The sequence below is a fragment of the Gekko japonicus genome, unplaced genomic scaffold, assembly GCF_001447785.1.
Source record: "Gekko japonicus isolate JY-2015 unplaced genomic scaffold, Gekko_japonicus_V1.1 scaffold1093, whole genome shotgun sequence".
Lineage (NCBI taxonomy): Eukaryota > Metazoa > Chordata > Lepidosauria > Squamata > Gekkonidae > Gekko > Gekko japonicus.
The window spans coordinates 59,689-82,588 of record NW_015160243.1 but is presented as its reverse complement, the minus strand read 5'-3'; the positions used below and the strand labels follow the sequence as shown (position 1 = coordinate 82,588).

Below are 22,900 nucleotides of genomic sequence, written 5' to 3'. Positions count from 1 at the left end.
GGCTGCAGTTTGGCCACCTGTGTAATTGCTCAATGAGAGTCAGTGTTTAGTTGGAGCATCAAGTCAGGACTGGGTGGACCTGAGTTCAGATTACCACTCTGCTATTAATTCATTCTATGACCTTACCCCAGTCATTCTTATTTTAACCTATCTCGTGGTGGTGTTCTGAGGATAAAATGGGGGAGGGGGGCTAACTGTATACCCTGCCTTGAGCAAGGCTGAGCAGGAATTTGAACCTTGCCATCCCAGTGGTTGCCCTTCCAAGGGCTCTGAGGTAACAACAAATTATAGTTCTTATATGTGAGTTTATCTGTTTCTTAAATATCTGTGTCAGAAGAGCTTTCACTTCCAAGTTGGAATGGAATTAAATATTGTGGCTGAAATAAAATTATTCAGCATAAAATGATGCCTCAGTTACTACACATTTACATAGCATATTTGACTTGTTTCACTGAACTTTGGTTAAGTTTTTGTTAGTTTGTTTGTTGCTGCTATGAAATATGTTTTCAGCATTCTCTTTCACTAACATGTAGCCTTTTACAATTTGTTCAGGGATACATAAGTCACATAAGTATTTGTACTTAAAAATGTAACCCTTGCGGCAAAACTAAATAACACTGGATAGCATGGTGCCTTTTTGTCTCATTGGCAATCATATCATTCTGTCATTTGATACTGGGTCCTTTCATGCTTAGATGAAATCACATGTTCCTTGTTCGCAGCAAAGTGTGAACATAACTGCTCATTTGCATTTAGATACAGCATATCCTTACGTGAAATATACCTGTGTCAGGAAAGTTAGCCATCAGTTGTCAGTTGCTACCATCTGGATGGTGATATGCCATTATGTTTGAGCTGCCATTATGCTTAAGACAAGGCTCAGTTTCCCCTAACAAAATAACTAGGTCAACGGGGGGCGGGGGGGGGGTGCAAGGTCGAAGGGGGAAAAATAACTCGTGCAGGTGAGTTGGACCTGAAATGTCTTGGTCATATGGCTATGCTTGCAGCAGATAAACAAGTACTGACCAGTTATGCTGCCATTTTGTAGTACATAGTGTTAGCTCTGATGGTTTGTTACTGGTGGACCTCTGTCCTATCTATTCTATCTGTTTGCAAATTTGTATGCCACCTTTCTGTCCTTGCAAGGGCTGCCGAGGTGACTAAGAATTTAGAACATACATAATAAAACCACATTTTAAAACCATTAAAATCAACCCCACAATACAAATCATTAAAATAATTAAAAATGGAGTTAAGATACATACAAAGTGTAAAAACAGAAATTAAATATTGGTTAGGAAGGAAGAATTGCTGAGGGAATGGCAAACCATACAAAAAAATCTTCACCCACTGGTGGAAGACAGCAACAGAAGGGGAGAGAGGAGACTCCCTGGGGAAAAGGTTTCAGAGCTTCAGTGCCATGACCAAGAGTGCCCTTTCCTGGGTTGCCACTTCCCCAGTCCCAGAAGGCAGGGGCCCATGAAGCAGGGCCTCCAAAGATGAGCGCGGTGATGGGGCGGGTTCATAAGGGAGTAGGCAGACCTTCAGGTATGTTGGTCCCAAACTGTAAAGGGTCTTTGAAGGTCAAGACCAGTACCATGAGTTGTGCCCAGGAACAAACTGGGAGCCATGTAGATGGGCCACGACTGAAGTAATATGGTCTCTGTGACTCACTCCAGTGAACATCTTGGCTGCAGAATAGTGTACCAATTGCAGTTTCTGAACACTTCTCAAGGGCAGCCCCATATACAGTGCATTGCAGTAATCTAATCTAGATGTAACCAGGGCATGAACCACAGTTACCAGATCTTTTCTGTCCTGGAATGGGACCTAGTTCACTAAGTTCAGCTCTTAACCAGGTCCTTTTGAAACCAATGCAGGATGTACGCGAGCAGTGTGGCAGGTTCTTTTTTTTTGTCTTCATCTGTGGGCTTCCTACTTATTCCGTTTATCTTTCATTTATATTCCCAAGTGAATGCAACAAGATTATTTATTCAGAGTTTATATTCCACTGTTCTACAGATATGCCCCCCAAATGACTTAGGGAAGAAATTAATAGATGAAATAGAAATGAAATCACCATGATAAAAGCAACCTAAAATAAAAAGTAAAAATCATTTTGTTAATATTATTAGCAATATAATTTCAATTAGCAAAATAAAATCCACATCAATCCATTTGAAGAGTTCCAATCTGTTCTTTGCCTGAACCACAATTAAATTTCAGCCGCCTTCTGAAAAAGATACATGTTAAGATTTCACTGGAAATCCATCAGAGGAGGAGACAATTGTATCTCAGCTGGGAGATACAGTTTTGGGTCCGCAGCTTTAAAAGCATGGCTACAAGTAGATGACTGCCTCACCTCTGACAGAATATGCTCCTGCAGCAGCCCACAGTGGGGCAATATCAGCGTACATCAGGTTCATATAGGCAAAGATAGCCTTTCAACTACTTTAGACTGGATCGATTTAGTTCTTTAAAAACTTTTAAAAGGCACCTTGAGTTGAACTGGAAACTCAGTTTGGAATAATACTGGAATAACAGACACTGGGCATCCGTTAACAATCAAGCAACTGCATTTTTCACCAACTGAGTTTCAGAACTGTTTTTCAATGGCAGCTCTATGTAGTGTATATTATGGAATGGGTAGAAGATTTGGGGCCAGCCATGACTGTATGGGGAGGAGAAAGTAATTCCTTTTGGGAAAACTTGGTGGAATTGGAATGTGTGGGGTGGGGTGGGATGGTGAGAGTGGGAAGACTGAAATTGGGCTAATGGATGGTGGTGACTACATGGGATTTCATGCTGTCAGGATAAAGTGGGCAACAGACCAACACAAGCCTTTGGGATGAGGTAATATGGTATATGTGCCTTTATTCTTCTCTTGAGAGGTAATGATTTGGTGGCAATAGATATTTTACAGGTACAGATATTTATTTAACACATTTAGAGACTTGCATTTCTCCTCAGAAAACCAGAACCCAAGGTGGGTAACATGAATAAAAGCAATACATCAAAAACAGCTATTAAAACAGCCAGTAATGACCGATTTAAAAACAAATCCGAGCAGTTGCCCTTCAAAACTATATGTTAAAACTGCTCATCTAGACGAGAGTCAGTGTTGCGTCCCCTCTGAAACTGCTGAATGGGTGTGGATATTCTGCTGACCTCTGGGAGACTGTCCCATAGAGTATTATTATTACTCTGTTCCATAGAGTATTATTTTACCTGAGATGAATTTTCTAAAGTGGAAGAACATAATGAAGTGATAATGGCAACCAAAATGCTTGTTTTTAGTTCCTCTGTATTGAGTGCCTGTTACAATATTGTATTGTGTAGCATTCATAAAATTGATTTATTTCCTGAATTCTTTGATGTGGGAGGTAGGGAAAAATCTTGGCTTGGGTATGAGATTCAGACAGACGGCATTCTTAAATTTAGTTATCTACTTTTTGGATGCTTTTATTTTCTAGGAAAGGTGGCTTCTACTGCATAGCTGTACTTTTTCTTTTTGTTAGATAAGTTTCCCACATGGCTGCATCTCGCCCACATGCTCCATTGTTGCCAGTTGGCTCTGCCATCTAGAGCTTGGGCTCATCGTACTGAATTAGTTTCCAAAAATGAGATGCCATGCTGTTTCCATCCACTAATCTAGTGTGGGTTGGAATGATTTGGTCTGAAGCCAAACCAAAACCAGATAGGATTGGATTCTATCTAATATTCTTGCCAAAGTATTGTCAAGTTTTGCAACTTTGCTTTCAGGGCGGGAGGGAAGGAGAAAGATATCCGAAAGCTGCTTTCAGTGTGAACATTTTTTGTTCACAGGAAGTATTCTTGCTAGTCAATTCTGTGACAAATATAGTAGTGTGGGAAGGGTTTATTAACATTATTAAGCTATCAAGGTATCCTGTGTGTTTTCATGAGTGAGACATCGGTATGCCAATCTGCTAGTAGGATTGTTTTTTGTTTTTTAAGTGCCAGGGTCTGCTAGGCAGGAATAAACTCTTTCCACGTGGTAACTTTTATCATGGGAGTGACTTGCATGAACAAAACACAAAGTTTGTGTAGCTCCAGTAAAAATGGGAAGACCATGTTGAATGTGCGGATTGATTTTTGCTGGACAAACATGAATAGGTTTCAGCGGGAGTTCTCTTTTTTTAAGGATTGGCAGCTTTCATAATCAACTGAAGTTAAAGTATACGTTCACAAAGATTGTTAGTACTTTAATACACTTTATTTTGCCTACACATTTAATTAGCTATTACAGAAATGTTGCATTAATTTTTTCTATGTGTTCTTAATATTTAAATAGATGGGGTTTTCCCCTGTATCTGTAATTTAAAAGGACAAAAAATGAATGCCATTGAAGTCTCAGACTTTCTTGAATATACACTTAAAATGTGCTTTAACTCATGGTTAATAGCTTGTTTGATCATTACAGGGTTCTGCAATTGGATCAATTTGTGGCTCTTAAACTCTTGGAACTGGAGAAAAAGTCTTATATTTTCTCTTAACCTGTATATGCCATATAAATTTTTGTGGACTTGACTACCTAGTTCAGCACTGTCTGCTCTAATTGGTGCTGGTTCTCAGAGGTCTTTCCCAGCATTCCTCCTGATTGTGCCATTCTAAGTAAAGCTGCGTGTTTCAAAGCTGGTTCACTTCAGTTCACTTAGAAAGGTGCAACTCTGCTTAGGATAGTACTATCAGTTCCTTTAAATGGATGTTGTACTGATAGAGTTGCTAACGCTGAACTAGAAAATTCCTGGAGATTTGGGAGTGAAGCCTCAGGAAGGCAGGGTTTGGGGAGGGGAGGGACCTCAGCAGCCATTTTCTCCAGGGATACTAATCTTTGTTGTCTGGAGATCAGCTGAAATTCTTTGAGGCTGGCAATCCTAGGTACTGACTCGATTTCAAAAGCACATGCTCTGCTTTTGATCCACAGCCCATCCGGTAAATATTATGTGTGATAGTATTCTTATCTATCTTGGGGATTGAAACATGCTACATCTGCCACTGGTATGCTGATTTAGATGTAGTTTTGCACTACCCAGAGCTGGAATTTGCTTCAGATGAATTGGAGGTATTGTTCTAGTGTCACTAGACTAAGCAATTCCCTTGTACAGAAATTGGGACTGATCCTCAGCTGGGGAAAATTCTGGACCAGTAATGTAGATTTCACTCTAGACTCTTCAGCTGCCCTAGAATATTAACCATGCCATCAAGACTATCAAGCAGCTTCAATGTTCATGCTGTACAAGGAACACACAGCATTCAGAGACTTTTGGGTCTCCAGTCTTCTACCAGACTGATAATCCCCATAGCAAGACTCTTTTGGACTCCACTACAACTCTTGCTTCTCAGATCATTCAGTGCTATCAGTCAACTGTCTTTCCCTGTATGTCTCTTGTTTTGAATAGATGGAAAATATACATGGGGTGAATTCTGTTTAACTTCCCTCCCCAGCATTATGGTTATGTTTTGCTATGAATTGTATCTTTTATATTAACCTGAAACTGAGGATGGTAAAGAAAGACTTGGAGGTACTTCTGCAGGATCTTTAGGGTTTCGTAGTGGAGGTGGCAACCAAAAGTGCCACTACAAAATAATTGCCATTTCCACTATATATAGCATTTGTATCATATTCATGTGACATTTCCTAAAGCATACACATGATTACAAAATACAATATATTTGTTCATTAATTCTGATCAAAGCCTTCATCTTGCTATATTGTGTAATCTCTGAATGATTAAGTGCACCAGGTTAAGAGCATTGAAGATAGTGCCACAATGATCCGGTTCTTTGAGGAAGTCCAAGATTTCCCTTCTGTGTTTAGGAAATACTCCACATGGAAGTATGAGTGGTGTAAATGGAAGAAGTTTTCTCAAGCTCTTTTCCTTTTCTTGAGGGCATACCCCATTGCATGAATAAGCCTGTACCATCTTTCTGGTAAGAGCTCAATAGACTAAATAGAGGACATAACAGTTGAGCTTATCTGTAACTATTATTTTTCAAGTATCTCTCTCTGCTGTCACGTGACCTACTCACTTTCTCCTCTGTAGATGCTGACAAGGGTAGCATAGTTAATTGTTTGATGTCCAGTTAGAAATTAGAACTGAGTGGGTTAGGTGCCCTTTTGCTGAGGTCCTTGATATCAAAAGGCTGTACTCAGGGAATGAGATATCAGGCTGAAAAACTGTCCGAGTGTCTGTGATTTGACCTTCCTAATTACATACCATCCCACTTGTGGGGCTGCAGATGAAATCACCTGAAAAAACTATAGTTATAAGAAAGGGCAACTCCATTTTCAGAGGGTTTTTCTTTGAATGTGAATCTGCACATCCATCTTGCCTCTTTTGATTTGCAGCTCAAGTTGCAAATAGCAATAGCAGAGGATTGAAATAAAAGGATTGTAATGGTACTTGTGATTATTATGCTCTCAGCTGTAAACACTTTTTTGTAACAAAGCAACACAGGAACTGTGTTTTGGTAGGATCCTTTAAAATATTAGCCATATTTTATCTCCTTTTCAGCTATAACCTTTGTCTCAACTAAAGATGCTGAAGCAAAATATTTTTGTTCTCGAATTTAAAAAGCACGCAGTTCCAACTGCCCTTCTTAGTAGGGTCTCTGTCTTTTCAAAGTGTCTTCTTCAGAGCATGTTTGCCTAGTTTAGATCAGGTGAAGAAAATTGCAAAAAAACAAAATCAGGGACGCCTGTCCTTTAAATGTATTTCAGTTTGCATTTTGATAGCAGTTTAGAAATGTTATCACCCACTTTGTCACAGACATAATTCACATCTTTCTTCAGGCACTGTAAACAAGAGAAATGGTTTAATGGCTCCCTAAAAGGCACTCTGTACTGATAGCTGAGATTAGACCCTTTAGTAATGGATTTTTGCGTGCTGGAGAAAGGGGGGGAGGGAGGGCTTGGCAGAGGGAAATGTACTGGAAAAGAATCTTTTGAGAGGCAGTGGCGATGCATCTGAAGTGCCCGTTGCTCTTGAGTCTTATGCATGGGCTGGTAGATAGGTTTAACGTGTCTTCCAGCACTGTGGGGTTTTATGTGAACCCCTTTTGCCTCTTGAATTTAACTGCATATTAATTGAGCCCATCTCCAGAACCTGGAGACTGTGAGATTGGCTGAGATAGGGGCATGGCTGGCCCCATCGGTTCTGCCCACTTCCCTGAAAAAACCTGTACACACTTTGTGTTGATAAAGACTCTTCGTTCCGGAACACTACTGCAGTTCCTTGATTGGTATGAAAGTGCAGATAACTTTATTGGAAACATAATTTAGAAGTGCTTATTTCATAGAATGTGTGAGAAGAGCTAACCAAAACATCCATGTCTAGTATACAGGACATGTATTCCCTTTTTTCTGCTAGAACACAAAGCTCTCTTATCATTTGGGTCTAGTGTTGCAAAATGCCTTTTTGCATGCAAGTTTGCCAGTACTAGTGTCTTACTATTGGCATCAACTTTCCACCTGCCATTGGATGCATGTTTTTGTGCTTTTGTTGGTTCAAAAAATATTACTTGCACTGTGGTATCTGAATAACTTGAATTATGTGGCTGTGGTGATAGGTAGTTGACTATCATGTCCAAACAGCGAAGGTCCACACGTCTCGTCTCTTTGTGTGTTTTCATTGTATCCACACTTAATTTTTTGCTTGTTGTGGTTAACTCAGGGACATTTTACAGCCTTTAACTGAAAAACAAGGTATAGATAGGGACTCTGGGGCAAGTGATGCTCTGTCATCTTGGTGCTGGGGGGGGTCAACAGTGGGAGGGCTTCTAATGTCCTGGCCCCACTGGTGGACCTCCTGATGGCACTGGTATTTCTGGCCACTGTGGGATACAGAGTGTTGGACTGGATGGGCCTTTGGCCTGATCCAACATTGGCATCTCTTATGTTCTTATGTGCTTATGTTCACTTTTGCTCAAGTCCTGCTGACCATTCCCAAACTTGCACTTGCTCCATGCAGGGTATCATGACCCCTATGACTGTGGCTCTGTCCTTATAGATTGATGTGGTCTTGTTCACATGTTTGAATTGACCTCTTGTCATTGTTTCCAATACAACTAAGAACGGTTTCCCGACACTTTCATAGGATCATTTTCTTCTTCTCCACAAATGATGATGATTTTGCAACAGCTTCCATAAGCATCAGTTTTAGTAGAGGAGCATGGAACCATAGTGGGGTGGTGGTCATTGTTTTGGATTTTTTTTAAAGCTACAATTAATATTAGAATCCTAGATCTAAATAACATGGGGGTGGGGGTGAGAGAAGGGGAGAGTAGGCAAGAGCTAGGAGGACATTTCACTGGCGCCTTCTTCATACAGGCCATGGAGGACTAGTATGGTAGGGTGGTTAGAGTGGAGAACTAGGATGTGGGAGACCCAGATTTGAATCCCCACCCTGCTGTCGAAGCTTGCTGGGTGACCACATCCAGTCATATACTCTCAACCTAATCTGTTTTACAGTGTTGTTGTGATGATGAAATAGAGGGGATGAGAATGATGTAAGCCGCTTTGGGTCCCCATTGGGGAGAAAGTTGGGATATAAATAAAGTCAAACAAAATTTTTAGAAAAAGATGACCCCCCCCCCAGTTGCATACCCCATTTAATCGAAAATCAACTGCCTTCCAAAAATGATAGTACTTCCTCATAATGGAGTACACTATGTGCCCTGGTTTGCTTTTACACTTTATTATGTGGGCGTAACAAGACTCATTTATAAAGATCCAAATAATAAGTAATTTTATAACCATTTGTGTATTTTGTGTACCACCTTGGTGGGGGGTGGAAAGTGCCATCAAGTTGCAGATGACTTATGGCAGCCCTGTGGGGTTTTCAAGGCAAGAGACGTTCAGAGGTGGTTTGCCATTGCCTGCCTTCACATTGTGACCCTGATATTCCTTGGAGGTCTTCCACTGTCATGGGTCAACCAGCAGCCAGGCTTTGCCTTGAATGTGACACCCATCCAAATACTAACTAGGACCGACATTGCTTTGTTTCTAAGATCTGACAAGATCAGGCTAGCCTGGGCTATTCGGGTCAGGGCACGTGCAATCTTACCTGAATATCTGAATGTGTCAAATCTAGAGATGTTTTCCAATTACTTTATTATGATTTCCTTCTTCTGCAGCCCAACAAGTAGATGATCAGAAGATTGGCTAACTTAGAATTAAGTGTATTATATTCTTAATGTTAAGGAGACTTCTCTTTGCTCCTCAAGATAATGAGTAATGAATTTTTCCAGTGTTCTTCCTGGATGGCCCAGGCTAGCCTGATCCCATCAGATCTTGGAATGGGAGATTTGAATGGGAGATCACCAAGGAAGTCCAGGGTCATGACGCAGAGGCAGGCAATGGCAAACCACCTCTGGACATCTCTTGCCTTGGAAACCCTACAGGGTTGCCATAAGTCAGCTTCAACTTGATGGCACTTTCCACCAACAATGTTCTTCTTTCCCCCTTTTAAAGCAAAATGTCAGGCCTTCCATATAGCATGCAGTCCTAACCTAATCATGCAGGGATGGAAGATGAGTGATCTGCTTTTTGGCAGATTTTTAGCATTCTGGTTGGTGTGCTGTTAGACTTGTGTGGGGAGACTGAAATGTAGTCCAGTAGCCATCATTTGATGCAATTTGCCTCTTTGATTCCCCAAGAGGAACATTTAAAAAAAAACACAACTGTGAACAAAAGTTTGCATGGTAAACATATCTGGGGAACACCTGAGTGCTTATTCAAATTTGATAACTAGGCTGAAGCAGCAGGTCTGAAAAAGATCTCCTGTAAAATCCCTTGGAATACCATGCGTTAAGTGCTGCCTCTGTACAGGAACAAAAGCCTTTTCCAAGATGACATGAAAGAGTTAACCCCTCTGCGCTGAGATTCTGAATCCTGGAGAACCTGAAGAAGGTGGGATGAACTTTAATTAAAAACTCCAGCATAGCTGCCTTCTAGCTTTGTACTCTGGACCTCGCTAGCACAGTACTGTAAGCAAAATAAAATGTACCTTGCAGCTGAAGGCAGCAGGCAGGAGCCGTGTTCAGTGAAAGTAATTTAATTAGTGTTGATCATGACTCCAGATGATGGTGATTTGATAAGGAATAATTTAGTACTTAACAGCCTTTTACATGCACCAACTCCATGTGGGAAGGTAAAAGCAAATTGCACAAAAATGAATGTGCCGTTTTTGCTTGTGCCTGTGCCAGTGAGCTGGAAAACTGCCTGTTAGCAGCCATTCAGGCTTTCCATGCTGTGATGAAATACCCCAGCCTTTCTCGGCACACGACTCCAGTGTGGGTTGCTTTGGACTCCTCTTATTTAAGTTAAATAAGGAGAAAGTCATTTTTCATGATGGGTTAACTGCAAGTAAGGAAGCAGCAAACACAGGGGAGGCTTAAAATGAATTGTTGCCAGTTTCTAAAATTGTGCGTTTAAACTTCTTGATTAATGTCTTTGGAAATTCTCAGCAGCAGTATGGTAGCAGTGTGCAAAATGGAGGTGGAGCCAGGTTTCAAGGCTTGAGGAAATTGGCACCAACATCTTGGAAGGACAAGTATGCGTGCTTGAAGACTTTCTAGTAGAATATAAGGAATAGTCATGCCAGGCCTTGGAGATGCCTAGCTTGGCAGTCACCAGCAGTACTCCTGGCAAAGGTTTAAGATTTCTGTAACTAAATAGGGCAAGAGATTGTCCTGTATCTATTAACCCCAAAAAAGAGATTCAAATATATTGGCTGCTGCTGTGCTAACTTAATTTTTTCTAGGGCTGAAGTGTTGAAGACACTTATGTAACTTGAAAACTTGCATACTCTTACAACCGAGGTTGGTCCAGTTAAAAAGTATATCTTCCATCTATTTTTATATTTCATTTTCTGGGACCAGTGTAAATCTCTTGCAGTCTATCCTGAAACCATAAAGCAGGAGTGTATGTATATCAGATCTGCCTTTGATAGGGTTGCCAAGTCCTTCCTGGCAATCGGCAGGGGATGAGGGGAACTTAACCAGGAGAAAGAGAAAGGCCCAGGCCATATTGCTGGTGTCACACACATGAAAATGACTTACTGGGTGATGCTCTGGTATTTTGGAAAAACTCTATAGTAAAACTGGCCCAAATACCAGAGCATCGCCCAGAAGTCACTCCTGTGATGACATCACTTCCTGTGTGACACCGGCAACATGGTCTGGGCCTTCCTCTTTCTACTGGTATGTCCCTCCCCCCACTGGCCAGCTGATGGGCAACTGGGGGTTAGGGCCTGGCAGCAGGGGACCCCGTGTCTAGTGGGGGATCTGGCAACCCTAGCCTTTGGGCTTCTCTTGTGCTATATTTGAATGTTGTTACTGTGAAACAGAACGTGGAAGAGAGAATGTACATAGTGTTGTCAGTCTAGGTTTATCTTCATGCACCAGGCTGATATAAGCCTCAGCCGATTCAAAACATGCATGTAGTCTGGAATCCTGGTTTGCAAGAAAAAAGCAAACTATAATTTGGAATTGGGAATCCTTCATTAAATCCTGGGGTGGGGTGGGGGGAGGCACATGTGCACGTTCATATAGTGGCAAAACAGGGTTTTATTGAACTGAGCTACTCTGCCCTGCCCATACATGAACAGATTGCTTATCTGAACACGTGACCATGTATTTTTTAAGGAAGGTGCCACTGAGTTGCAGCTGACTTGTCAACCTCTTATGTAGGGTATTCCAGGCAGGAGAGAGGTAGTTTTGCCATTGCCTTCCTCTGTGTAGCATCTCCCATTCATTTATTAACCAGGGCCAACCCGGCTTAGCTCCTGAGCCCTGACAAGCTTGAGTAAAACTGGGTTAATAACACTGTTTGAAAAAGAAGAACCTACCATATATGAGTTCCTCACTTAATATACTAGATTTTAGAAAAGATTTCAAACATAGGTTACTCTTTTATAAAAAGGTTAAGTGTGTTTGAGGGGAGGTGGTGGCTAAGCAGCGTTACGGTACATATTTTCATAACTTGCTGAGAATTTTTGAGGAGAGTGTAGGGCGTTTGTTTCAGAAACTGGAGACTGAGGAACCAATGATCCACTGATCAAAATCTCTGGAATTATAATAGTGTGTTTGCTGGTGTGTAGGTTTTTGAAGGGGGAAGTATTTGGTCCTTTAGAAAACTGTATCTGATAAGACATAGGTCCTCTGTTTTTCCTTGGTGAATAAAATATTGCATAATTAAGGACTGACCTGACATGGCCAAACTAAGAAAAGTTATGGGGAACATTGAAAGGCTATGCTTGGCCTAACCTGAGCTATTTTATTCCTGAGCCTTTTTATTTTTGAGTTATCCCAATTAGAGGGCTGTTTTGTTAATAAAATACTCCAACGGTATCCAGGCAGTACCGTATTTTCCGGCATATAAGACGACTGGGCATATAAGACGACCCCCAACTTTTCCAGTTAAAATATAGAGTTTGGGATATACTCTCCGTATAAGACTACCCCTCTTCCAATGCACACCAAATAAAAATTGAAAAAACATCAGATTTGATTTCAATATGGTAATTTTAAGAGGTAGTAGGCCTGGGGTGCTGAAAACCTCCCAAATCCCTTTACTTACATTGTGTACAACAGTTAGCTCCACCTTTAAGAACCAATTGGCTCCTCAAGTAGTTGGACATTCCTTTTTCAAACTGTTTTGCCCTTTTGGACAAAGTGTCTAAGTTCAAGGGGTGTTTCCCTTCAATTATTTTCTTGGAGACACTTACTTGGGTTCCACTCTGAAGGCTTATTATTTGTTTCATACAGCAGTGACAAGCCTCCTTTGTAGGCAAGCAGGAGAGGAAAAGCTATGTAAATCCATGCACATGCTACCCTATTTCATCCTCCCAGCCACTGAAATCCACAAATTGGCTGGGCTCTGCTATTGCTGACCTCGCTGGAACAGCAATTGATATTATTGTAGCTGATGGGAGGGCTGGGGAAAGTTGACTAAATCATTAAAACTGTCTGATTTCCTGGTTTCATGGTCAAAGGAGGGGGAATTCCACAAGCATACCACTGCAGTAGGTGTGGAGCAAAAGAGAAAGGGGATCTCTTTGGTTCTTAAGGCAATAAGGGGAAACGCATGGAGAAGACCTGGGCCTTGGCAATCAAGCCCTATGGCTGTTATAAACATTTCCTCAAGGGCCCTTATTTATTAGCTCCCTGGCTGGCCACGCCTGATTTTGCAGGTTCCCTTAACAGAAGTTAGTTAGGCTTTGGCTTATACAAGACCCTGAGAAGGTGTTCTTGCTCTGTAAATTTAATGTGTCAGTAGGCCATAAGGGTTCTAGTGTGCTAGTTTGTTTTTAAATATGCAAGCCTATGCCTGAGCTACAGGATGTTCCATAAAAGCATTAGAGTAATCAAAGTCATCCAAAATCTCACCACTATGAAAGAGAACAAGATCAACTTTGAAACTGCTCTGCTACATGCTACATCCCCAAGAGCTGTGTCACACAGGAAAACTAGAAGGGGAAAAAAATCTCCAAAAATACATCCTTGTCCAAAAATACAACTCTAACTTACTTTCCAAAAGAATTTCTCTCTGAGCTCTTTGGGATATTCTGACTGACCATACACCACAAGATCAAAAAAATACAAACCCTGGAAAAGCAAATGAAGAATGCAGTTCTGCTGTTACTAACATCCTGGCTCCCAGTTTACTCACCTATAGCCACTACCAAAAACTGTGTGGGTGTGGCAGGGGGAGATGTAAATAATTTCAGGAACATAGCAACTGCAGATCAGTTTGTATCTGAGTACTTAAATCATAAGAATCATCAACCATGGTTGCATTCAATAATTAGACCAAACACACTGTTTTTCTTTCTTTTTTTAAAAAAAGCGGTTCAGGTTTAAACAGAAAACAATCCTTGGTGGTCTCCCATTCAAGTACTAACCAGGACTGACCCTGGTTAGTTTCCAAGATCTGAAAAGATTGGGCTATCCTAGGCCTTCCAGGTCAAGACAAGAGATGAACATATGTGGTTTGCCATTGCCTGCCTCTGCGTAGCAACTCTGGACTTCCTTGGGGGTCTCCCATCCAAGTACTAACCAGAGAGAGAGAGAGAGAGAGATGTGACACCTAAATTGCCTTTGTTCCAAATGCTTACTGAGAAAACTTGTAAATAGAAAACCAATTCTAAATGGAGATGAAGGATGTTTGCCTATCAATCCTCTTGTATCCAGGGTTCAATTACTGCTAGTGGCTTACTGATAATTGATAAAATTTGTTTCTTGGGATATATGACTGTTCTGTGGTGTTTCCAGCTTTTATTACAGAAGAGTCAACTTTTCCATGAGTTTAATAAATTTTCCAGCAGGCAATTAAAACAGCACTTGCTCTCCGCTCCCTCCCCCCCAACATTTTCTCACGGAGCTCCAGTAGGCTGGCAAGCAGAGCATGCTCCAAACCCCCCTCCCCCCTCCCAAACAAACATCGACACCCACCCCGGAGCAGCTTGGTCATCTGAAGCCTCTCCAAGCCGGCTGGCCGGCTTGGGAACGATGCAGGTGAGCCGATCACGTTCCAAGCCCCCTCCCCCCACCAAACAAACTTTGCCATGCACCGCAGAGGGATCTGCTCGTTTGCTGGCCAGCTTGGGAACGATGCAGACGACGATGCAGACGAGCTGAGCACACTCCAAACCCCCCACACACACACCAAACAAACTTTGCCATGCACCACAGAGGGACCTGCTCGTCTGCAGCCTCTCCAAGCCGGCTGGGCGGCTTTGGAATGATGCAGAACCAGCCTACCCCCCCCCAACCCCCCCCCCAAACAAACTTTGCCATGCACGCAGAGGGACCCACTCGTCTGCAGCCTCTCCAAGCCAGCTGGCCGGCTTAGGAAGGATGCGGGTGAGCCGATCAAGTTCCAAGCCCCCTCCCCCCACCAAACAAACTTTGCCATGCACCACAGAGGGACCCGCTCGTTTGCCGCCCCGCCAACCCCGCTGGCTGGCTTGGGAACGATGCAGACGAGCTGGCTGAGCAGACTCCAACCTCCCCCCAAACAAACTTTGCCATGCACCGCAGAGGGACCCGCTCATCTGCAGCCTCTCCAAGCTGGCTGGCCAGCTTTGGAATGATGCAGACGAGCTGAGTCTCCCACCCCCCCCCCCCCACAAACTTTGCCATGCACCACAGAGGGAGCAGCCTCGGCGACCGGGAGGAGGAAGCCAACTTACCCTCCTGCTTCTCCGGAAGAAGGGGGCGGGGCTTCGCCATGTGACGCCCCCCCCGCCTCTCTTCCCGAGCTCCGTGCGGGCGAGCTCCTGCCCCATCCAAGCCCTGACCGGCGTATAAGACGACCCCCCACTTCTGAGAAGATTTTCCTGGCTTAAAAAGTCGTCTTATACGCCGGAAAATACGGTAGGTAATCTCTGATACCTTGGCCACATGTTCTCCAGCACTTGCTGTAAAATCATGGTGGCTTTTTAAACTATTCAAGTTGACCTGGAACTGAGAAAACCAAAGTAATAAATGGTTTGGGGAAGGGGGCAGTTTATGGCAAATTGATTTTTCTATTGAGTGAGGATTTCAAGTGCCTCCACAACTAAAAGTTACTCTCTCTGTAATGATATATTCAAGTCCTTTCTCCTGATGGGTATTGTACTTTTGACTTCTACTGTAATCGGACACAAATGCAAGTGAACTGTTGCTTCCCTGCTAATGAGCAGGGATTTTGGTCATGACTCTCTTCAAACAATAAAAACACTAATAGCACAAAGGACTTCTGATGTCTCTTTTTTATTGTTGATACCCAAAGATGTTCCTGATCATTTTCACTGACCTGTTTTTTTTGGGGGGAGGGACTGTTTTTACCCCAGTGGTTTTAAATAATCATGTATTTTCTTGGAAGCACTGAACCAAAGAAAGAGTTACTTGTCCCATAACAGGCAAAATGAAAATATTAGCTGCAGCTAATTTGCTTATTTTAGGTGTGCGAAATAAATATAAGCATTGCGTTTGGATATCATTTGCATTAATCTAGAAAAGTACAAAACTTGAGTCAGTAGAGTTATGGTTTTGATGCACCTGTCCCCTCTTGGGAATATTTCACATGTCTAAGAGAAAATCCCTATGCACATGGGCAGCTGTTGCCTTTATGGACAAGAACGGGAAGCATGGAGTCCCTAGATTGTGACCATTCTTCTGCATTGTGGAAAACACATCAGTGCCCTTGGAGGGGAGAAAAAATAGATTGATTAGGACATCTTGAGGTTTGTGGGACATAAATATTAATGGAAAATTAATGTAGAATTTGGGCTTCTTCATTCTTGTTGCCATGGTCCTGGTCTATAAGCATTTTTATCATCATAGCCTAATGAGAACCAGGCCTTTAGCCAGGATGTTTTTGTTCAGGGAACATTTAAATTTTTAAAGGGGCAGTTAAATTACAGTTAGTTAAATTAAGCTGAATGCCTGTCTTTAAAGGGGGTGGGTCCAAACCTGTTTCTAGCCCTTCCTTTCCAGGGACAGGCCAGCGTGCACATCAGTTCCTAAGACAAAACAGCTCAGAGAGCACTTAAATGCCTTCTGAGTTCCCTTTTACAGGGCAAGAAACCTTAGAAGGGCACCCGAGTGGTATCCAGTATGTCTCCAGCAATCACCCTTTCATACAGCAGGACTGGGGTAGCAGAAAGGGGGATTGTTGGATACGTATTGAAGGTGCCCCTCTTGAGTGCCCTTCTAAGCTTTCTTGTCCTATGAAAGGGAACTCCAAAGGCACTTAAATGCCTTCTGAGCTGTCTTTTCCCAGGTCCCATGATGCCCCCCCCGTTTCACAGTGGGAGGGAGAGGGAAGCCTGAGGGCCAGCCATGGCCATCTCACGCTGCCAGCAGCAGGCAGCAGGGGTCTCTCCTCAAAAATAAGGTTTTTAGCATGGTTTGTGGAGCGGGGCGTTTAACTAAGGGGACGGAGCCCCGAAATGCCCCACTGTAGCTACAGGCCTGATGAGAACCAATAATGAGTTTTTCTAGCACAAACTGAAATTGCTTTTGTTCAGACATGTGCCTGCAAACCAGAAGATGCCCTGTTTTAAAACCTGTTAGTGAGTAAGAGGAAATTGCTGATCAGCGCAGTATTGTATCCTGCCAGATTCATTTTTAAATCAGGTCCTCAGACACTATGCATGCAGTAGACTAGATCTAAAGGTGATCTTCCACGTACTGATTAAACCCAAGTTACTGAGATCCAACCCTGTGTTAGCATAACAGTGGGGCACCCTGTATGGCCATGGACCGTTGTCATGCTAATCCTACATGCAAAACAGCAGAATGGGAATGTATGAGTATGCCTTTTAATTTTGGGGGTTTTGTTTCTGTGAGCCTTTTTGTTTTGTCTATTTACACAACTCAATTTTCCATTTGCTAATCAATTCTCTTCTACTCACTGGCTAATAAATATTGTTTGCATTTAAAACAAAAAAGGCATTGGAAAACAGTGTAAATAAATATTTGTGAGCTCAGTGCACGCAAAGGAAAATCAGACTGGGACTATTGAATTGAAATTGTGGGGTTGGCAAAATTTGGTAGCAAGAGCACCAAATCCACATAAAGCTTAACTGTCTATAGTACCCTGCACAATGTCATATTTACTTTGTACCAGAGTCTTAGTTTCCTGATCACATCTGCTTATATTTGCACATGCTTAGTTTCTCTTTCTATTTCCCCCCCCCCCTTCTCTTTCCAGTGGCTTTTCATGGTCTCCCAGTGAAAATCAAGAAGGAACCCCACAGTCCGTGTTCTGAGCTGGGCTCTGCTTGCAGTCAAGAACAGCCATTCAAGTTCAGTTATGGGGAAAAGTGCCTGTACAATGTCAGGTAAAGAAAGTAGCCTGCATGTTTTGAGAGAGCTTCAGTGGAAACGGACCAAGGAGTAATAAAACCATGTCCTCCACCACCCGCATCCCACCCTCAGTAGACAGGACTGATAAGAGCGTGAGTGCATTTAGCCAAAGACTCTGGGAAGCATTTACACTCCTCTCTGGCATGTTTGAAAATCATTTTAAGGTAATTGCTCTGCCTTAAATATCCACAATGTATTCCTCTTCCCTTGGAGACAGCCTGAGTTTCAAAAGGGTGAGTCTTAGTTGCCGTGAGAGTGATTGTGTGTGTATGATGTACTTTTAAAATGCATTACATTCATTAGGGTTAAAGAGGCCATCTTGTAGAAAGGCAAGCCTGAACAACATATTACATATTTTGAGAAATTTTGCAGATGGGTTGTGTGCATGCATGCATATTCATGGATGATCATTTTTAAAAAATCACATTCTGTGAGGCTTTGTAGATACTATTATCAGTTCAGAAACAGGTTGCTGGCCTTTAGGAATAAGGGGTGGGGAGCAAAACTTTAAAAAAAATGGCTTGTAGGATAATTTTAATAGCTTTTTATTTTGGAAGGAAGCCAGCCCCAATACAGGGAGAGGCTCTGGCTCAGTGGTAGATCACATTCTTGGCCTGCAGAAGGCCCCAGACGCAATCCACAGCATCTTCACTTAGAGAAGCTCAGCTAGGAAGTGCTGGGTAAAAACCTTCTCTGGCTGATACCCTAGAAAGCTGCTGCCAGTCAGAGCAGGCAATATTAAGCAAGACAGACCAATGGTCTGAGTTGGTATAAAGCAACGCCATATGTTAACTAGAAAAACAGCTGCTGTTTTCCCATTGCCTATATGCTTTCTGCTCATTGCAATATACATCAGAGCTTAATTGCAAACAAGACAATGTGGGCAACTGTCTGAAAGGATAAAAATCGAGTCCAGTAGCACCTTCAAGACCAACAATTTTTTCCCCAAGGGATAAGCTTTTATGAACGTTGACTGTCAAAAGTGTATAACCTGGAATAATTTCCTGGTCTTCCACTTTATAGAAATTGGGGGTGGGTGGGTGGTGGCTGTTACAACGAAATCATATATTTAATACTTTTTTAAAAAATTATTTTTGTGGGTTTTTTGTGAAGCACCTTGGGTGTCTTTAACTGGGCAGAAAGGCAGCAATACAAATTAACTCACTACTGTAGAGAAAAGTTACATATTGGTAACTTGTTTAAAACATCAGTTATTTTGCAGTGATTCCTACTGTTTGCTCCATGTACAAAGAAAAAAGCCACCTGGTGTGAAACAAAGAGAATAAAGATTTATTTGCTTATGTACTGGATCCGCAGACAGTTCAATCCTTAACTCTCAGCCTGCGGTGGTAAATAAAGATGTACAAAGAATGGTTGTTAACAGCTCTGCTAGTATTAAATTTGAAGTTTCATGTGTCAGAGACCAGCACGACAATGGGCCACACAGGATATGTGCTGCTAATTCCCTAAATTATCTTCTCCTTAATTGGCAGTGCCTATGATCAGAAGCCACAAGTGGGAATGAGGCCCTCCAACCCTCCAACTCCATCAAGCACTCCAGTTTCACCACTGCATCATGCTTCCCCAAACTCGGCTCAGAATCCTAAACCTGACCGGGTTTTCCCTGCTCATCTGCCTTCAGCCCAGCCCATGCCAGATAACAGCTTCTCTATGGACCACAGGTAGGAGAAGAAGACTTCCTGGGTTCTGTGGTGAGCATTCCACAGTTTTTGTATTGGTGGCCCTGGATGATTATGCCACTGTCATTCACCATAGCTGCATTTGTTGTACACAATGGGGCAGAGTAGAGCACAGTTGAAACAGCAAAAGTCCTAGTCAGCACAGAATCTCTTTATAACCTTGCTTACTATCCTCCATAACTGAAGCTCTTGTCTACTTCGCTGTCTAGATGTCATGGGAGTGCTGATAAGCAGAGCAGAAGAGTAATTAGGAAAGTATTCAAGGTTATGAATGAAAAGTTCCATTGGAGTGAATGTAGACATGCGGAACAAGTTTTCCATAGGTACCGTACATGACAGTGTGCATGAAGGCACAGGGGAGCCTTCGTGTATACATATATATTCACTTTAAATTTATTTTAATAGCCAGGCATCTACAGACATCACCAGCTACTTGTTGTTGTATAAATTTGCATGGTATCAATTGAAAGGGTGGGGATTTTCCCCCTCTTTGGAGCTTTTTGAAATGCAACAGCTTATGGAAAGGAAGTTAAGCTGCCAAAACAAACTACCCTTCAAATGCCTTTAGGCTGAACAAAACCACAAAAGCTAAAAAAACAAAAACAAACCCCAAACCTTCAGCTACTTCCCTCAATCACCTTGTTGAGCTTTTGTATTTAAGGTCCTAAGGTAAAGCACTCATTGCTTGAATGAAATCTATGTCACTTAAAGTTTGCTGTGGCTGTGTTTGAACTGTGTTTATAATTGTTTACGCAAGTCTGATCAAACATTTACTTGTTGTTCTGTCATTTCCCTCACTGCTAAAATATGCAGTTTGGGCATGCTGCCTAATCCTATACATGTTTCCTAGTAAGTAAGCCTCACTAAGTTCAATGGGCCTACACTCAAGTATGTTTGCAGAATCACAGTGTCTTTGGCTGGCTTTGGAATTCCTTCGCTGTAGTAAGCTCGGTGACAAACTCGTGTTACAAGTAGAATTATCTATGAGTTCTTTTGGGGTTTTTTTTTTTGCATTCTAACCTTCCATGTCAAGCTGCCTTATATTGAGTCAGACCATTAGTCTGTCTGGGTCAGTATTGCCTACTCTGACTGGCAGCAGCTCTCCAGGGTCTCAGGCAGAGGTCTTTCATATCACTTCTGCTGTGATCCTTTTAACTGGTGGTGCCAGGGATTGAAAAAGAGACCTTCTGCTTTCAAAGCAGATGCCTTACCACTGATCCGCAGCCCATCCTATAACTGTACAGTGGCAGCAGTGAGAAAATGTCAGTGTGTATGTGGTGTGTGTGGGGGGACCAGTGCTATATGGAAGACTGCAAAATCTTCTGGCCTGCTGTCTTGGCCTACCTGCAGCTCCAATTACGCCATTCACATGTGGAATGAAAATGGCCTTAACAGGAACCAACAGCAATCAAAGCCAGTTGTATAAACATATGGCTTGATTTCCATGCAAAGCTTCCTGTGTGAGTGTTATTAACTTGCTTTTGAGGCTTGGTAAGTGAACCTGTTTCTTATTTGATTTCCGAGTTGCCATTTTTCTGATTCATTCCTGACAGTTTTTTAATGATGACTTCTGCTCCTTTTCTTGTCGGGCGGGGGGGATGAATACAGAGCCAGTCAACAGTAATTTCCAGTGCTTTGAATTTAAGATCGTGTTTTCTGAAGGTGTAGGTGGACTGCAGAGGCACCACTCCATTCGCTGTGCTATAGAATATTTTTAGCTCTGTGAAATGTATTTGCTTTTTGGCTGTGCTCTTGCCTTGAGAGACATTTTCATCTCTGCTTCCACCATTACAAAGGATGTGTGTGTGTTTGAGTTTTAGTTGTAAGGGATCAAAAAAGAAATGTCAATACTGAGTTGTTGTTTTTGTTGTTGTTTTTTTTACAGCTCCCCACCATGCACATGCATAAATTTAGGGGTTAAAATTACCATGGGGAAAAAATAGAAGAGAGGACCTCAACTGGTCCTCCAAAACAGGCTTTTAAAATATGATCCTTGTGGTTCAGGTGTGAACACTTTGTCATGTATAACTTTTAAGATATAATTCTTGCCTCGACTAGCCAATCCTAGAATCAACGTAGAAGGCTTCACTGCAAGAATTACATAAGAAAAACTGTACAGGAGGAAGGGTTTTGTAACGGATCTTATCATGGTTCACAGGGGTGGAGGTGTCTGCTCAGCTCCCCATCCAGTCTGTATGTCCAACTGGGTTCTCTTGTGTTAAATCCCAGATTTCGCCGTCAGCTTTCGGAACCTTGCAATTCATTCCCTCCTTTGCCTACAATGCCAAGGGAAGGACGGCCAATGTACCAACGGCAGATGTCCGAGCCAAACATCCCTTTTCCACCACAAGGGTTTAAGCAGGAGTACCATGATCCAGTATATGAACATAATGCTATGATTGGTTCAGCCAATCAAAACTTCCCCCCTCCTCTGATGATTAAACAGGAACCTAGAGATTTTGCATATGATTCAGGTAGGTGGGAACTTTCTTCCATTTTGTTCAGTTGGATTTTGCTGTTTTATCGTAAATAAGCTTTGAGAGAGAGGAAAATGTTGTACACAAGGAATGCTGCTTTGAATGGTCACATTAGATGGTAATGTTACAATAAAGCCTCCTTTCCTGGCAAGCAGCATTGGCACAATGGAACAGATAAATTGGTTTTCAGAATATGTTCACTCTGTAGACTACTTTCTAGACCTGTTGCTCTGGAAATGAGACACTGTAGTTGCCAAGGAAGAAAACTGGAATTTTGAACATGATGTAGTTGCTCATGATAAGAGTTATGCTTCCCTCAGGCAGGAAACCTTTAAACCCCTTTAAAGGAAACAAAAAAAGTACTTAGGGTTAAGTGAGCATTTTGACAACTATAACCTAAACTTTCACATTAGTGTAGCATTATGTATGTAGGTTTGCATGTTGGGGGAGAGGATGTGATGTAGGGAGGATGGAGGATGAGGGACAAAGGGAACAGGAGGATGAATGAACAAATTTTGTAAGCTGCCTGGAACCTCTCATATGGGGTAGGGTATCGATATCTTAATAAATACATTGGGAATACAGTTGAAGTTTGAATATTCAAGTTATCCTCTATGATCCTCTCCCTCAGCATGGTTATTGAGGGATTTTGAATGTCTGCCAGATCATTCAGATGAAATGAAGTTGAATCAGAAGTTGACACTCATCAAAGGAATGGGCCTGTACTCCATGCTGCAGTAACTTTATTTTGTTTTTCTAATGATTTACAATATGAGTAAATTCACCTTAGACAAAAGGCTACAGGAGCATCCATTTGTTCAATTTAATAAATGATAGCCAGCATTG

At 42.1% G+C, this 22,900-nt stretch overlaps 1 protein-coding gene across 3 annotated transcripts in view; it reads left to right on the top strand.

The window, feature by feature from the left end:
- ETV1 (ets variant 1) overlaps positions 1 to 22,900 on the top strand; it is an 89,020-nt gene that overhangs the window by 33,842 nt on the left and 32,278 nt on the right. For 2 of the 3 annotated variants that reach the window (XM_015413467.1, XM_015413453.1), the window contains 3 exons: positions 17,723 to 17,852; positions 19,371 to 19,559; positions 21,807 to 22,051. In XM_015413467.1, coding sequence (XP_015268953.1) covers positions 17,723 to 17,852; positions 19,371 to 19,559; positions 21,807 to 22,051 — 564 coding nt within the window. The remainder of the gene's footprint in view (positions 1 to 17,722; positions 17,853 to 19,370; positions 19,560 to 21,806; positions 22,052 to 22,900) is intronic. The other variant, XM_015413459.1, reaches the window with a different exon arrangement.